General features: G+C 39.0%; 1 protein-coding gene across 2 annotated transcripts in view; it reads right to left on the bottom strand.

The window, feature by feature from the left end:
• The window catches only part of dnah6 (dynein, axonemal, heavy chain 6), a 178,159-nt gene that overhangs the window by 10,076 nt on the left and 149,438 nt on the right, over nt 1-18,645 (bottom strand). For both annotated transcript variants that reach the window (XM_062026800.1, XM_062026799.1), the window contains exons 72-78: nt 15,432-15,578; nt 15,192-15,330; nt 14,876-14,995; nt 8,819-8,940; nt 8,038-8,167; nt 7,684-7,811; nt 1,917-2,102 (exon numbers count right to left, since the gene is read on the bottom strand). In XM_062026800.1, coding sequence (XP_061882784.1) covers nt 1,917-2,102; nt 7,684-7,811; nt 8,038-8,167; nt 8,819-8,940; nt 14,876-14,995; nt 15,192-15,330; nt 15,432-15,578 — 972 coding nt within the window. The remainder of the gene's footprint in view (nt 1-1,916; nt 2,103-7,683; nt 7,812-8,037; nt 8,168-8,818; nt 8,941-14,875; nt 14,996-15,191; nt 15,331-15,431; nt 15,579-18,645) is intronic.

Raw genomic sequence — 18,645 nt, 5'->3', positions numbered from 1 at the left:
TTGGCATTTGGGCTGACTGGCGGGCCGGCACTGGCCGGTCTCCGTGATCCTGTTGGCGTGTGGTTGCCGGTCGAAGTTTTTTCGATCGGTTTGATTTGATCGAGTGGTGCTGGCTGTCTGGGGTTATTGCAGCTGCTGTTTCTGCTGCCGTTTGTTTGTGGTGTGGGCGCCCGTGGCTGCTGGGTCCGGTGAAGGGGGGTGGCTGATGCTGTGACTGGCGGCAGCGCGCGCGCGTGGTTGTTGTCGGGGCTGACGAACTTGCCGGCTTCATACTCGTTTGTTGTCGTGTTGGTTGGCTTGTCGGGTGTGGGCTTGGGATGCCCTTGCTCCCTGCCGCACCGGCCTTCGCGCCCGGTGTCATGCCCAGAGTCGGGACCCGGGGTGGACTGCTCGCCTGTGTATCGGTTGGGAACATCTCTGTGCTGCTGACCCGTCTCCGCTTGGGATGGTTTCCTGCTGGCCCCACTATGGACTGGACTGTCACTATTATGTTGGATCCACTATGGACTGGACACTCACAATATTATGTCAGACCCACTCGACATCCATTGCATTCCGTCTCCCCTAGAGGGGTGGGGGTTACCCACATATGCGGTCCTCTCCAAGGTTTCTCATAGTCATTCACATCGACGTCCCACTGGGGTGAGTTTTTCCTTGCCCTTATGTGGGCTCTGTACCGAGGATGTCGTTGTGGCTTGTGCAGCCCTTTGAGACACTTGTGATTTAGGGCTATATAAATAAACATTGATTGATGATTGATTGATGCCGTCGTCTGGGGCGGGCTTGTCCGGAGTTGTCCCTGGGTGACGGGAGTGCGCGGCCGGACCTGTGGGGCTTGGGGGAGGGGATCGGCTGGTTCTCAGTGGGCAGTGGGTGCCGGGACTTGATCGCTGTCCCGCCGGCCTGTGTATGGATTTCTTGTTGTATATATATATATGTGTGTGTGTGCATGTGGATGGATGGATGTAGGTATGTAAATGTGTGTATGTATGTGTATGTATGTATATGTGTGTGCATGTATGGGTATAGGTATGTGTGTGTTTATAGATGTGTATGCTGTATGTATGTATGTATGTGTACATGTATATATGTATATGTGTATATGCATGTGTATGTATATGTATGTGTATATGTATGTATGTATATATATATATGTATGTATATATATGTATATTTCTGGGGGTACGCTATGGGCCTGCTTGTCAGGCGGGGTTCGACGCCTCAGGCTACTGCATCCGGGCTGCGTGTCTGGAGCTCCTGGGTACCACCGTCCATCCTTTCCGGGTGCCCGTCTTGGTTGGGGCCTGCTGGGTCTAGTCCCCGCGTCTATTGTGGTAGCTTGGTGCTGCATAGTATTCCGAGGTGCTGCACGTCGGCCAGCTGCTGGGGTAGTGACCTTGTGTGTCAGCATGTCTGTGATCTTCTTTTAATTCACGACAATTGACTCAGTCAGGGGCGAACTAATGCTTCCGGGATAACATAAGCGATCTCATTGGAGACCAAGCAATCAATCAGCATACATTTGTCTAGTTCTCTGATTGGTTGCCTTTTTGATACAAGAATAACACTGTGTGTCTAAATTTGTGTGAGCATAGAGCAGAAATCTGAGTGAGTGTAGAAATAAAATTGGAATGCACAGAATGGTGAGGTTAAGGGACGGAAGAGGTGGCGCAAGAGAGTGCATCCATCTGACTGCAGACAGCACTAATTATTGAGTGTTAATATGGATAAAAGCAAACAAACAAACACTTTTAATGTGCACCAAATACATTGATATTCGATTAAAAAAGAAGAAATTGCGTGATTTAAATTTATTTTAAAAACATAATGTCTGTGCTTGCAAAACATATTTTTCTGTCTTTTAAATCTGCCTTTGCGACCTCATCATTAAGACACAAAATTAACGCCATACAAACCTCGATAAAGTAGATCCTGAGGTTCAGGTCTTTGATCCAGCCAGCCAGGCTTTTAAGAGAGGGGTAGGAGCAGTTTGACCAGTGGGAGGGAACCTGGTTGTTCACAAAGCTAGTGTAGATCATGTCCATCTCCTCGGACATCACCACCAGACCTCCAATGGCCTTTTGCAGAGTGATGAGCGACACCTGCACACATCAAACATTTACTCATGGAGAACCTCTGGAGAGCAAAAATATAATCTGGACTTTGGCCAAGTACTAAAAGTAAATAACAGTATATACTAATAGTAGGGGTGACCCCGTTGGCGCCGCTAGGCTCATTTTAGGGGGCTGAAACCCCCCTAAAATATTCTTAAGCTTTCCTAAATATTTGGTGTGATTTATTATGAATATCCAGGCGTCATAACGTCGCACGTCCTGCAGTGTTTACGGAAGCAAACATGCTTTAATTATCGTCGTCTCAGTACTGGCACATTTGTGGCAATTTCAAGGATTCGGTGCAATCAAAGTCTACGTTTTCTGAACCGCAGAAAAGATTATGAAAGCAGATGTCTCCCGCAGTTTTGGGGACATTGGCCTCGATGTCTGCCTTGAAGAGCGTGTTGGCGATCAGTGGTGGAACATTGATTAGGGTTAGTTCCTAAAACATTATTTTCGCCTGTTTCTGCTAATTTGTCAACTAATTTAATTTGTATCCGTCTATTTTGGTGAATAATGATGACGCTTATGATAAGCGTCATCGTTCACTCTGAAGTCGCATCATAACACTATCTGATTGATTTGTAATATAACACTCATAATAATAATGCCTATAATATTGCTGACAGAAAAATAACTTCCATACCGTGTGATAAGCAAATCACATTACTACAGCTTTGCAGTATAAGTGTGTTACTTAAACTTAATTGATGTAGTTTAATAGCCTTATTGTTACTTTAGAGTAGTGTTTTGGGGGCTCTGATGGATGCACTGACAGACTATCATAGTCAAAACGGTGGAGTTTTATGGGTGTTTTTTTATCTTCACTTTTATTGTTTTTACCATGAATGGCAGGTTATTGTGATTGTCCATATCACCCATCCGTACTGGCCAGAAGTGGCCTATGGGCCTTGAATTTGACACCCGTGGTCTAAATGTCTTAAATTACCAGTAGAGTAATAACAGAAAACTAACAATATTGCTTTCAACCATTTCGATTTCTCCAGTATTTGCCGTGTAATGCTAATACAGTAACAGCAAGTGGAAAGCAAAAAAATCTTGCAAGTGCAACATTTCTGAATCAAAGAGGTTGTGCACAGACAACATACCTTTTGGGTGGACATCCAGACCCCGTTTTCTAGGCAAAAAAGTTTATTTCCACCTGTACCTCCTCTGTTTTCAGGTCAACTTTGTAGTGCTGTGCAAGTTTGTTTACACTGTTATCATCTGTGCAACGTTTCCCTGTTTGCAAGTTATCTGCAAGCTTTTCCATACAACAACATTGTCCTTATGTGGTTGGGCCATCTCATGCTTACTAAAGATGACTGGAGCTTTTTTACACGTCCACTTCATTGTTTGTTGTGTAATTCTAATACAGTGCCAAAAAGTTGGGAATAATAAGATCTTGCAAGTGCAAAATGTTTTTGCTCGCACGCTTCATGCGCTTGCGTCAAGGAACCTTCTGGGGGCTAAGCCCCCCCTGTAGTGACACCCCTGGGTGTCCCGATGCTTGTTTAAATTTTTTACAAAAGGATTTTACTAAAAAAACAGAAAAGACTAACCTTGTCCTCGTTCAACGTACTGCATCATGAGCTTAATTATTGTGACAACCTGGTATCACCAAAACAACTTTTACCACTTTATTTTAATTTCACGACGGCATAAATCCATTCCAGATGGTTAAAAGTAAAAAGGTTTGTTTTTTCATACCTACTAGGGGTGTGGGAAAAAATCGATTCGAATTCGAATCGCGATTCTCGATTTGTGCGATTCAGAATCGATTCTCATTTTTTAAAAATCTATTTTTTGTATTATTATTATTATTATTATTATATTTTAATTTTTTATTAATCAATCCAACAAAACAATACATAGCAATACCATAACAATGCAATCCAATTCCAAAACCAAACCCGACCCAGCAACACTCAGAACTGCAATAAACAGAGCAATTGAGAGGAGACACAAACACGACAGAACAAACCAAAAGTAGTGAAACAAAAATGAATATTATCAACAACAGTATCAATATTAGTTACAATTTCAACATAGCAGTGATTAAAAATCCCTCATTGACATTATCATTAGACATTTATAAAAATTAAAAAAAAGAACAATAGTGTCACAGTGGCTTACACTTGCATCGCATCTCATAAGCTTGACAACACACTGTCCAATATTTTCACAAAGACAAAATAAGTCATCTTTTTGGTTCATTTAATAGTAAAAAAAAAATTACATTATTGCAATCAGTTGATAAAACATTGTCCTTTACAATTATAAAAGCTTTTTACAAAAATCTACTACTCTGCTTGCATGTCAGCAGACTGGGGTAGATCCTGCTGAAATCCTATGTATTGAATGAATAGAGAATCGTTTTGAATCGGGAAAAAAATTGTTTTTGAATCGAGAATCGTGTTGAATTGAAAAAAAAAAAATCTATTTTGAATCGAATCGTGACCCCAAGAATCGATATTGAATCGAATCGTGGGACACACAAAGATTCACAGCCCTAATACCTACTATCGTTCCCTGACTAATTTCACTTCATTAAACCATTGTAACATACCATACTACACAATAATACAAGTTTGTATATGATTCCTGCTGATATCGGTCAAAATTCAAGGCTCCAATATCGGTATCGTGTATCGGGGACCACAAAAAAAATTGCATTATTGGCTTTATTTTAACAAAAAATCTTAGGGTACATTAAATATATGTTTCTTATTGCAAGTTTGTCCTTAAATAAAATAGTGAACATACAAGACAACTTGTCTTTTATTAGTAAGTAAGCCAACAAAGGCTCCTAATTAGTCTGCTGACGTATGCAGTAACATATTGTATCAGAATCAGAAACACTTTATTAATCCCTGAGGGGAAATTCAAATTTTCAGCACAATCCCATTCAAGATTCATTGTGTCATTTATCATTCTATTATTTTGTCAAAATTATTAAGGACAAGTGGTAGAAAATGAATTACTAATCTACTTGTTCATTTACTGTTAATATCTGGTTACTTTCTCTTTTAACATGTTATATCTACACTTCTGTTAAAATGTAATAATCACTTGTTCTTCTGTTGTTTGGATGTTTAACATCAGTTTTGGATGATACCACAAATTTGGGTATCAATCCGATACCAAGTCGTTACAGGATCATAAGAACCCCGTTTCCATATGAGTTGGGAAATTGTGTTAGATGTAAATATAAACGGAATACAATGATTTGCAAATAATTTTCAACCCATATTCAGTTGAATATGCTACAAAGACAACATATTTGATGTTCAAACTGATACACTTTTTTTTTGTTGCAAATAATCATTAACTTTAGAATTTGATGCCAGCAACACATGACAAAGAAGTTGGGAAAGGTGGCAATAAATACTGATAAAAGTTGATGAATGCTCATCAAACACTTATTTGGAACATCCCACAGGTGAACAGGCTAATTGGGAACAGGTGGGTGCCATGATTGGGTATAAAAGTAGATTCCATGAAATGCTCAGTCATTCACAAACAAGGATGGGGCGAGGGTCACCACTTTGTCAACAAATGCGTGATCAAATTGTTGAACAGTTTAAGAAAAACCTTTCTCAAGCAGCTATTGCAAGGAATTTAGGGATTTCACCATCTACGGTCCGTGATATCATCAAAGGGTTCAGAGAATCTGGAGAAATCACTGCACGTAAGCAGCTAAGCCCGTGACCTTCGATCCCTCAGGCTGTACTGCATCAACAAGCGACATCAGTGTGTAAAGGATATCACCACATGGGCTCAGGAACACTTCAGAAACCCACTGTCAGTAACTACAGTTGGTCGCTACATCTGTAAGTGCAAGTTAAAACTCTCCTATGCAAGGCGAAAACCGTTTATCAACAACACCCAGAAACGCTGTCGGCTTCGCTGGGCCTGAGCTCATCTAAGATGGACTGATACAAAGTGGAAAAGTGTTCTGCGGTCTGACGAATTCACATTTCAAATTGTTTTTGGAAACTGTGGACGTCGTGTCCTCCGGGCCAAAGAGGAAAAGCCAGCATCTGTGATGGTATGGGGGTGTATTAGTCAATCAATCAATCAATCAATGTTTATTTATATAGCCCTAAATCACAAGTGTCTCAAAGGGCTGCACAAGCCACAACGACATCCTCGGTACAGAGCCCACATACAGTGCCCAAGACATGGGTAACTTACACTCTGTGAAGGCGCCATTAATGCTGAAAGGTACATACAGGTTTTGGAGCAACATATGTTGCCATCCAAGCAACGTTACCATGGACGCCCCTGCTTATTTCAGCAAGACAATGCCAAGCCACGTGTTACATCAACGTGGCTTCATAGTAAAAGAGTGCGGGTACTAGACTGGCCTGCCTGTAGTCCAGACCTGTCTCCCATTGAAAATGTGTGGTGCATTATGAAGCCTAAAATACCACAACGGAGACCCCCGGACTGTTGAACAACTTAAGCTGTACATCAAGCAAGAATGGGAAAGAATTCCACCTGAGAAGCTTAAAAAATGTGTCTCCTCAGTTCCCAAATGTTTACTGAGTGTTGTTAAAAGGAAAGGCCATGTAACACAGTGGTGAACATGCCCTTTTCCAACTATTTTGGCACGTGTTGCAGCCATGAAATTCTAAGTTAATTATTATTTGCAAAAAAAAATAAAGTTTATGAGTTTGAACATCAAATATCTTGTCTTTGTAGTGCATTCAATTGAATATGGGTTGAAAAGGATTTGCAAATCATTGTATTCCATTAATATTTACATCTAACACAATTTCCCAACTCATATGGAAACGGAGTTTGTACATTGGTTATATTCAAAGTCCTCATGTGTCCAGGGACATATTTCTTGAGTTTATAAACATAGTATGATTTTTTTTTAAACAAAAGAAGATGTTGTGATGCCAAAAAATATCGACGTAATCATAGTAGTATCGACTAGATACTACTATACTTGGTATCATTACAGTGGATGTTAGGTGTAGATCCACCAATGGAGTTTGTTTACATTGTGACGCCGGTGAGCTACGGTGTGTAGTGAAACATGTTTAGCTATTCCTCGTCCTGCAGGGATGATACTTGTAAGAAACATACTTGTTTTGTCGCCACGGAGGCGAGGATTAGTGATTTAGAAGAAGCTTAAACACTGCCGACTGAGGCTGAACTTTAGCCGCTAGCTAGCTACTAGCCATGTCTTAAAGCACCTCTTCCTGAGGGCGTTTCAGTGATATAAATTCACCTTTATCGTTAGTTTTTAAGCCAACATGCGTCCATTCTCCCTTTTCTGTCTACACACTGTCTGCTTGTAAGAACTCTGTGATTGTGCACTGCCGAACATGCTCGTCTGCTCGTAAACCAGCAATGACACGACGTGACGACGACGGGGGTGCGGGGGGTTGGTGGACTGGTACTTTTCAGAGGCGGTATAGTACCGAATTTGATTTATTAGTATCGCGGTACTATACTAATACCGGTATACCGTACAACCCTAGTCAGAAGTAAAAACCAAAGATGTGTCAGGTGATGATTTTAATATTTTATTATTATTTTGAGGTGTACATACCCTCAATAATCGAGACAGTTTGGTGAATCGGTCGGCTTCTTGGCCCAGCACAGTTGTCAAGGAGTTGACACGACCATTTGCGTCTCGCTCAAAAAGATATTCAAGCGCCTCATCCATATCAAGACGCTCTGTATATACACACACACACACACACACACACACACACACACACACACACACACACACACACACACACACACACACACACACACACACACACACACACACACACACACACACACACACACACACACACACACACACACACAGTCAGACAATACATGATACATTTCAAACATGATGACAAAAAATAGTTTTATACATGATAGAAAATATTGCTGTGTGTCTGCATACCAGGTAGCTTTGCAACTATAGCGTCAGCAAGCTCACACACAATCTCGTCATTACTTTTGCCTCCCAATTGGGCTGAAGAGCGAGGATTAACATCCAGAATGGTGTTGATCAGATTCGTGGTTTCTTGGCGCTGTGTGGGCAAACAAACACATGTGCAGTAGTGGAGGTCATTTTGCACTATGTAATGACTGCAATACACACTCCAAATATGTGCATCAAACAGTTGAAACTGAGGAAGACTATTTATTGGGGTGTATTAGTAGATGTAATTATAACAGTACATGTATTTAAATTTTTTGGTGTAAAGCCTTCACTTTAAAACAATTGTGTAATGATTTCCCTCATCACACACATTTCAAGTTTGGGACAGGAAGTATACATCGGGGTTACTGTGCACAATACTGAGTAGTGTGACTTAACCCTAACCCAGGCCGACAAAATCTGTGCAGCCCAGCGTTTATTGTCATGGCTAACAAGAGAGCCAAGGCGAATCCAGAGCTTGAAAACCATCTTCTGGCAACCTTGTGGTTATGCTTGGATGTGTCCCTTTACAGTGTTCTGCTATTGTTCAGTAAAGATGGAGAGCAGGGCTACATGTACCTACATAATATACATATGTAATAAATATAATAGTAAATATATATGTAATTGAATATGCTCCTGTATAATTTGTATTTGTAAATGCTCTCACTTCTAATAGTTGCTTCCTCAAAATGTGATTTATTTCAAGTTGATGTCATTAAACAAATGCTAGCCCTATATATTCAGTACTGCTCCTTACCTGAAAGGCCAAGTTAGCATTCTCATGCATGCCAAAGACCTCGGGGTCATCAATTATGGGAAGATTCTCAATGTATTCAATATACAAGTCCAGTGTTTCTGACTCTGGGGCAAAGTAGATACCTAAGTTTTATACACACAAAGAACCATTGGATTAAATGAATGCATGCATTGATATGGCCTAAAACTCATATTGTGATTTATGTTAAAGATACTTGCAATTACAATTAAAATATCAAGATGCATTATTTTGTATATAAAATATAATAAAAGCATTTTAAAACAAGTTACAGGTCTCTCTTTTCTTGGCTGCTAACATGTGATTGTTCAACATTTAATAGTTTCACGGCCTAAAGAATAAAAAAAATTGTTTCATTTGACCACAGAGAAAAGGTGATGCCTTTAATCACAGGAACACCAATCCCACCGTCAAGCATGATGGTGGTAATATTATGCTCTGGGCCTGTTTTGCTGCCAATGGAACTGATGCTTTAAACGGGACAATGAAAAAGGAGGATTACCTCCAAATTCTTCAGGACAACCTAAAATCATCAGCCCGGAGGTTGGGTCTTGGGCGCAGTTGGGTGTTCCAACAGGACAATGACCCCAAACACACATCAAAAGTGGTAAAGGAATGGCTAAATCAAGCTAGAATGAAGGTTTTAGAATGGCCTTTCCAAAGTCCTGACTTAAACATGTGGACAATGCTGAAGAAACGAGTCCATGTCAGAAAACCAACACATTTAGCTGAACTGCACCAATTTTGTCAAGAGGAGTGATCAAAAATTCAACCAGAAGCTTGTGGATGGCTACCAAAAGCGCCTTATTGCAGTGAAACTTGCCAAGGGACATGTAACCAAATATTAACATTGCTGTATGCGTACTTTTGACCCAGAAGATTTGGTCACATTTTCAGTAGACCCATAATAATTCATAAAAGAACCAAACTTCATTTTTGGTACCCAACTAGTATGTGCTTCAATCACTCTATCACAAAAAAATACGAGTTGTAGAAAGTATTGGAAACTCAAGACAGCCACGACATTATGTTCTTTTGATCGCGACTGTATGACTGTATATACAGACATATGTATATATATGTATATATATATATATATATATATATATATATATATATATATATATATATATATATACATATATATATATATATATATATATATACATATATATATATATATATATATATATATATATATATATATATATATATATATATATATATATATATATATATATATATATATATATATATATATATATATATACACACTACCGTTCAAAAGTTTGGGGTCACATTGAAATGTCCTTATTTTTGAAGGAAAAGCACTGTACTTTTCAATGAAGATAACTTTAAACTAGTCTTAACTTTAAAGAAATACACTCTATACATTGCTAATGTGGTAAATGACTATTCTAGCTGCAAATGTCTGGTTTTTGGTGCAATATCTACATAGGTGTATAGAGGCCCATTTCCAGCAACTATCACTCCAGTGTTGTAATGGTACAATGTGTTTGCTCATTGGCTCAGAAGGCTAATTGATGATTAGAAAACCCTTGTGCAATCATGTTCACACATCTGAAAACAGTTTAGCTCGTTACAGAAGCTACAAAACTGACCTTACTTTGAGCAGATTGAGTTTCTGGAGCATCACATTTGTGGGGTCAATTAAATGCTCAAAATGGCCAGAAAAAGAGAACTTTCATCTGAAACTCGACAGTCTATTCTTGTTCTTAGAAATGAAGGCTATTCCACAAAATTGTTTGGGTGACCCCAAACTTTTGAACGGTAGTGTATATATATATATATATATATATATATACGTATATATATATATATATATATATATATACATATATATATATATATATATATATATGTATATATATATATATATATATATATATATATATATATATATATATATATATATATATATATATATATATATATACATACAGTATATATATACACATATGTACTGTATATATATATACAGTATATATATCCGGTCCTCCGTGAGAAGTCTCGGTGTGATCTTTGATAGTGCCTTCAAATTCACCAAACAGGTCAGCTCAGTGGTTAGTACCAGCTTTTACCATCTCAGAACCCTAGCAAAGACCAAGGCCTATCTCTCCCAGAGCGACCTGGAGACTGCTATCCACGCCTTCATCACACACCGGCTAGACAACAATAACTCACTGTACGCTGGCATTGATCAGGCATCACTCCGCCGTTTGCAGCTTGTGCAAAATGCGGCTGCCCGTCTCCTCACCAGTACCAAAAAACGCGAGCACATCACCCCAGTGCTGGCCTCACTCCACTGGCTCCCTGTCCGTCACCGCATTGATTTTAAATTACTTTTAATTGTTTTTAAATCCCTAAATGGTCTGGCCCCACAATACCTGACCGAGCTGCTGCATCACCATACCTCGTCTAGAGCCTTGAGGTCAGCTGACCAAATGCTTTTGGCGGTCCCCAGATCCAGGCTAAAGACCAGAGGGGACAGAGCCTTTTCCGTTGCCGCCCCTAAGCTCTGGAACAGCCTTCCCCTCCACATTAGGTCAGCCCGGAGCCTGGGGGTCTTCAAAACCCTCCTTAAGACCTACCTCTTCTCGCTGGCCTTTGACCCGAGCTGAGTCCGCCCACTAGGCCACCATTTCTAGTCCCCCCCCCTCCCACCCCTTCGCTTTAGTTGTATTTTTCAATTTGTCGCACTTTTATCATTATTATTTTTATTCTGCAAATTTTTAAACTTTCTATTCAACCCCTTTTACCGTATTGCATTTGCACTATCTTGTTTAGCACATTCATTGTTTATGTTCTTTGTTTGTTTTTTGTTTTGCTTAGTTTTTTGTTTTTTGTTTGCTCCATGCTTTTTTAACCTGTAAAGCACTTTGGTTCAATCTAAAAAGTTGTTGAAAACGTGCTATATAAATAAAGTTGACTTGACTTGACTTGACTTGACATGGAACGAGCAGGTTTTCTATATTCTGGCTTTTTTACACCTGTATTGTTGCAAATTTTCATGCATATGCACTGTATATACAGTTTAAAAACGATATACATTTTTATGGATTTAAATTTTTGCCTTGTGCAAGTCGATGAAACATTCTAGACTCGTCACGTAAAATTGAGTGCGACAATAGACAAGAAACGCATCATCAATGCCATGTAGTGTCCTTAATGAGGGCTCGCTAGTGCGGCTCAAGTCTGTCACAATTTGAGCCACTTCTAAGTTAATAATCCTCTTCTTCACAGCTGCAAATACAGTAGAATTTTTTGAAGTACAGTGGAATCTTGATATACCAACTTAAGTGGTTCTTTAACATGGTCCGCCAACCAAAAGGTCGTATAGTGAATCAGAGTTCCCCATAAGAATCAATGTAAACATGAATAATTGGTTCTAGCCTCAACAAAAGTCCCTATTTTAGTAAAAACTGCACATTTTGAAGACTATAATGTGTATATACATAAGTGCATATATATTTATATACAGTATATATATATATATATATATATATATATATATATATATATATATATATATATATATATATATATATATATATATATATATATATATATATATATATATATATATATATATACACCGTAATTTCCGGACTATAAACCGCACCTGACTACAAGCCGCACCAGCTAAATTTAGGGGAAAATACAGATTGCTCCATATATAAGCCGCACCCGACTATAAGCCGCAGGGTTTTGATGTGTAATTACCGTAGTATATAGGGGTTCCTGCTACCACGGAGGGGATTGTCGGGACAGAGATGACTGTTTGGGAACGCAAAGCGTCCCATTTATCAAAAATAAATCTTTCAATCATTCAATCAAACTTTCACATCTTTGACATGGCGAACAGCATTCGTGCAGAGTACAAATAATACAACGGTGCAAAGTAATACAAAGTGCTCGCCTGTACGTTATCAAAATAACCAGCCTACCGGTATATGAAAAGTCAGTCTTTAATCATTGTGTCATCGTCTTCCTCCTGCGTACTAAAACAACCGAAATCCTCTTCGTCGGTGTCGGAGAAGAACAGGCCGTAAATAAGCCGCACCGTTGTATAAGCCGCAGGGACCAGAACGAGGGTAAAAAGTAGCGGCTTATAGTCCAGAAATTACGGTACATACATATGTATATATATATACATATGTATATATATATATATACATATGTATGTATATATGTATATATATATATATATATATATATATATATATATATATATATATATATATATATATATATATATACATACATGGGGCGGTATGGCGTAGTGGGTAGAGCAACCGTGCCAGAAACCTGAGGGTTGCAGGTTCGCTCCCCGCCTCTTACCATCCAAAAATCGCTGCCGTTGTGTCCTTGGGCAGGACACTTCACCCTTGCCCCCGGTGCCGCTCACACCGGAGAATGAATGATGAATGAATGAGTTGTAAATATGAATGATGGGTTCTCACTTCTCTGTGAAGCGCTTTGAGTGTCTAGAAAAGCGCTATATAAATCTAATCCATTATTATTATTATTATATATATATATATATATACATATGTATATATATATACATATGTGTATATATATATATATATATATATATATATATATATATATATATATATATATATATATATATATATATATATATATATATATATATATGTATATATATATATATATATATATATATATATATATATACATATGTATATATATATTATATATATATATATATATATATATATATATACATATGTATATATATTATATATATATATACATATGTATATACATATGTATATATATTATATATATATATATATGGGCAGCACGGTGGCAGAGGGGTTAGTGCGTCTGCCTCACAATACGAAGGTCCTGAGTAGTCGTGAGTTCAATCCCGGCCTCGGGATCTTTCTGTGTGGAGTTTGCATGTTCTCCCCGTGACTGCGTGGGTTCCCTCCGGGGACTCCGGCTTCCTCCCACCTCCAAAGACATGCACCTGGGGATAGGTTGATTGGCAACACTAAATTGGCCGTAGTGTGTGAATGTGAGTGTGAATGTTGTCTGTCTATCTGTGTTGGCCCTGTGATGAGATGGCGACTTGTCCAGGGTGTATCCCGCCTTCCGCCCGATTGTAGCTGAGATGGGCTCCAGCGCCCCCCGCGTCCCCGAAGGGAATAAGCGGTAGAAAATGGATGGATGGATGGATATATATATATATATATATATATATATATATATATATATATATATATATATATATATATATATATATATATATATATGTGTCCGCCAACCAAAAGGTCGTATAGTGTGAAGTGAAGTGAATTATATTTATATAGCGCTTTTCTCTAGTGACTCAAAGCGCTTTACATAGCGAAACCCAATATCTAAGTTACATTTAAACCAATGTGGGTGGCACTGGGAGCAGGTGGGTAAAGTATTTTACTAAAATAGGGACTTTTGTCGAGGCTAGAACCAATTATTCATGTTTACATTGATTCTTATGGGGAATTCTGATTCAGTATACGACCTTTTGGTTGGCGGACCATGTTAAAGAACCACTTTTTGGTATATCAAGATTCCACTGTACTTCAAAACATGTTACTGTATTTGCAGCTGTGAAGAAGAGGATTATCAACTTAGAAGTGGCTCAAATTGTGACAGACTTAAGCCGCACTAGCGAGCCCTCGTTAAGGACACTACATGGCATTGATGATGCGTTCCTTGTAGATTGTCGCACTCAATTTTACAGGACGAGTCTAGAATGTTTCATCGACTTGCACAGGGCAAAAATTTTAATCTATAAAAATGTATATCATTTTTAAACTGTATATACAGTACATATTCATGAAAATTTGCAACAATACAGGTGTACAAAAGCCAAAATATAGCAAACCTGCTCGTTCCATTTGTTGTCCACAGTAATCGTTTCTATCGAGCAAGTCTAATTGAGACACCTGGTTGTTATAGGAAACGGTCAAGCGGATAAAGAACCAAACAGAAAGTGAAAGGTACCAGATGATGAGAAGGTATAGCCGGGCTCCAGGGTGTTTGGCGCAAAGAAGCCCTTAAGGATTGTCCTGAGGCAGCGTATGTCCCAGACATCTGTCACTCTGCCTCCATATGTGATCTCATCTGGGGATACATTTGGGATATCATGACATCTTACACATTATTATTATCAAAACATCAGATAATGTTTCTTCATAGATTTCATAGTCACTTCTAGATCAGGGGGACACTATGATATAGAAGGCCTGTTATAATGATTTCAAATAGTATTTGACAACATGGATGGACATATAGCAGTGGTGTATTAATGTTTTCCTACTCGTGATGTAAACGAGAGCATCCCAGGGGATAGTGCCATCTTTGCAGTAAAGGTCGAGGTTGAGCAGAGCACACTCTCTGTCGCTGTCACTGAACTCATAGCGGATGTTCCAGCCCAAAGGACCAAACTTCTTACGCTCCTAAAGTGCATATGGACATTGGGACCAAATATCACATACAACAGAAAGTCAAGTACTACATCTTAGTGTCTGTATAAGGCAGCAAAGCTAAACTTTTGAACCTGAATGATTGCATGAAAAAAGCAGATTCCAAAAATCATTTTCTTCCAGTGCAGCCCTAGTAAATGTTCTTCAAAGAAGTTGACGGAGATCTCGGTGAAGGCTCGTCTGATGTTGGCTCGTAGGCCTTTGGGAGGTTCATTGGTAACCTGGAAAGACAAACAGGATTATAAATAATTATATTACAGTACATTTAAGGCTGGGCGATAGGGCTGAAAACCATCACAATATGATAAATATAAATGATAAATGGGTTATACTTGTATAGCGCTTTTCTACCTTCAAGGTACTCAAAGCGCTTTGACAGTATTTCCACATTTACCCATTCACACACACATTCACACACTGATGGCGGGAGCTGCCATGCAAGGCGCTAACCAGCAGCCATCAGAGGCAAAGGGTGAAGTGTCTTGCCCAAGGACACAACGGACGTGACTAGGAAGGTAGAAGGTGGGAATTGAACCCCAGTAACCAGCAACACTCCGATTGATGGCACAGCCACTCTACCAACTTCGCCACGCCGTCCCTATAAATATATATACGTTTTTATATTGATCGATATTGATAATTATTTATATTTTTATGACTTATTTAAGCCTGCCAATAAATACAGTAATACAATTTCCAATTTACTAAGGGTGCTGCTTATCAATGGAAAATGTGTCTGGTAGCCAGGTAGTAAAATAATTGTAGTAAATTTGAAGATAGTTGCAGTTTGGAGACACTAGATGGCAGTAGTGTATAAGCTATTGAACACTACACAGAGTAGTTTGGGGAGCTCGTCATTAAACAGACACTTTGGATGTGTCAGGAGGTTTCCGCACCATCTGCATTAAAATCAACAAAACTAAAGACTAGAGATGTCCGATAATATCGGACTGCCGATATCATCGGCCGATAAATGCTTTAAAATGTAATATCGGAAATTATCGGTATCGGTTTCAAAATTATCGGTATCGGTTTCAAAAAGTAAATTTTATGACTTATTAAAACGCCGCTGTGTACACGGACGTAGGGAGAAGTACAGAGCGCCAATAAACCTTAAAGGCACTGCCTTTGCATGCCGGCCCAGTCACATTATATCTACGGCTTTTCACAATGCAAGGCTTACTTGGTCAACAGCCATACAGGTCACACTGAGGGTAGCCGTATAAACAACTTTAACACTGTTACAAATATGCGCCACACTGTGAACCCACACCAACACATTTCGGGAGAACATCCGCACCGTAACACAACATAAACACGACAAAACAAATACCCAGAACCCCTTGCAGCACTAACTCTTCCGGGACGCTACAATATACACCCCCCCCCCCCCCCTCCTCCAATCTCCTGAATTTGGAGGTCTCAAGTTTGGCAAGTATGCTCTAGTATACTCTGGACTGAAGCTGTGTGCCTTCATTGTTTTTGTAGCTTTTATTTTGAGGCATGTTTGAAAAAATAAATAAATAATGCACTTTGTGAAAGTCAAACTATAGTATTTCCCATAGTTGTAATGGGTATTAGGATTATCTCAGGGAGAGCATGTCCCAAATTCCAAGCTGTTTTGAGGCATGTTAAAAAAAAATAATGCACTTTGTGACTTCAATAATAAATATGGCAGTGCCATGTTGGCATTTTTTTCCATAACTAGAGTTGAAGTTGTTCTCTTATTTTGGAAAACCTTGTTTTTGATTGATTGATTGAAACTTGTATTAGTAGATTGCACAGTACAGTACATATTCCGTACAATTGACCACTAAATGGTAACACCCGAATAAGTTTTCAACTTGTTTAAGTCGGGGTCCACGATAATCAATTCATGGTAAAGTTACATTGTTTAATGCATCCAGCGGGGCATCACAACAAAGTTAGGCATAATAATGTGTTAATTCCACGACTGTATATATCGGTATCGGTTGATATCGGAATCGATAATTAAGAGTTGTACAATATCGGAATATCGGATATTGGCAAAAAAGTCATTATCGGACATCTCTACTAAAGACAAGTTTCTGTTATTCAGTAGATATATTTAGATATCACAGTTTCTCTACTCACTCCATGCAGAGAATCCACAGCCAGACAGAAAGGCGCTACAACCAAACTTGGTAGATACTGATACCTGATTGGCTGTTAGCACGTCACACCCATTACTCAATGACACTTCCTATTTTTCTGGGTTCCCAGAGCACGAGTGACCTCATGCAACGAATCTTGCTTCAACATTTCTGGTTGCTTTCGACCAAAAAATATAAATATGTATCAAATGTTTTATCAAACGCTTTTTATATTGATATCGATTATGTGTCTATCGCGATGTACAAACCCCGTTTCCAAATGAGTTGGGAAATTGTGTTAGATGTAAATATAAACGGAATACAATGATTTGCAAATCCTTTTCAACCCATATTCAATTGAATGCACTACAAAGGCAAGATATTTGATGTTGAAACTCATAAACTTTTTTTTTTTTTCCTAATAATAATTAACTTAGAATTTCATGGCTGCAACACGTGCCAAAGTAGTTGGGAAATGGCATGTTCACCACTGTGTTACATGGCCTTTCCTTTTAACAACTTGGGAACTGAGGAGACACATTTTTTAAGATTCTCAGGTGGAATTATTTCCCATTCTTGCTTGATGTACAGCTTAAGTTGTTCAACAGTCCGGGGGTCTCCATTGTGGTATTTCAGGCTTCATAATGCGCCACACATTTTCAATGGGAGACAGGTCTGGACTACAGGCAGGCCAGTCTAGTACCCCCACTCTTTTACTATGAAGCCACGTTGATGTAACACGTGGCTTGGCATTGTCTTGCTGAAATAAGCAGGGGCGTCCATACTAACGTTGCTTGGATGGCAACATATGTTGCTCCAAAACCTGTATGTACCTTTCAGCATTAATGGCGCCTTCACAGATGTGTAAGTTACCCATGTCTTGGTCACTAATACACCCCCATACCATCACAGATGCTGGCTTTTCAACTTTGCGCCTATAACAATCCGGATGGTTCTTTTCCTCTTTGGTCCGGAGGACACGACGTCCACAGTTTCCAAAAATAATTTGAAATGTGGACTCGTCAGACCACAGAAAACTTTTCCACTTTGTATCAGTCCATCTTAGACGAGCTCAGGCCCAGCGAAGCCGACGGCGTTTCTGGGTGTTGTTGATAAACGGTTTTCGCCTTGCATAGGATAGTTTTAACTTGCAGTTACAGATGTAGCGACCAAC

This window comes from Entelurus aequoreus, linkage group LG18 (assembly GCF_033978785.1).
Source record: "Entelurus aequoreus isolate RoL-2023_Sb linkage group LG18, RoL_Eaeq_v1.1, whole genome shotgun sequence".
NCBI classification, from domain to species: Eukaryota; Metazoa; Chordata; class Actinopteri; order Syngnathiformes; family Syngnathidae; genus Entelurus; species Entelurus aequoreus.
This window is presented reverse-complemented; position numbering and strand designations above follow the sequence as displayed.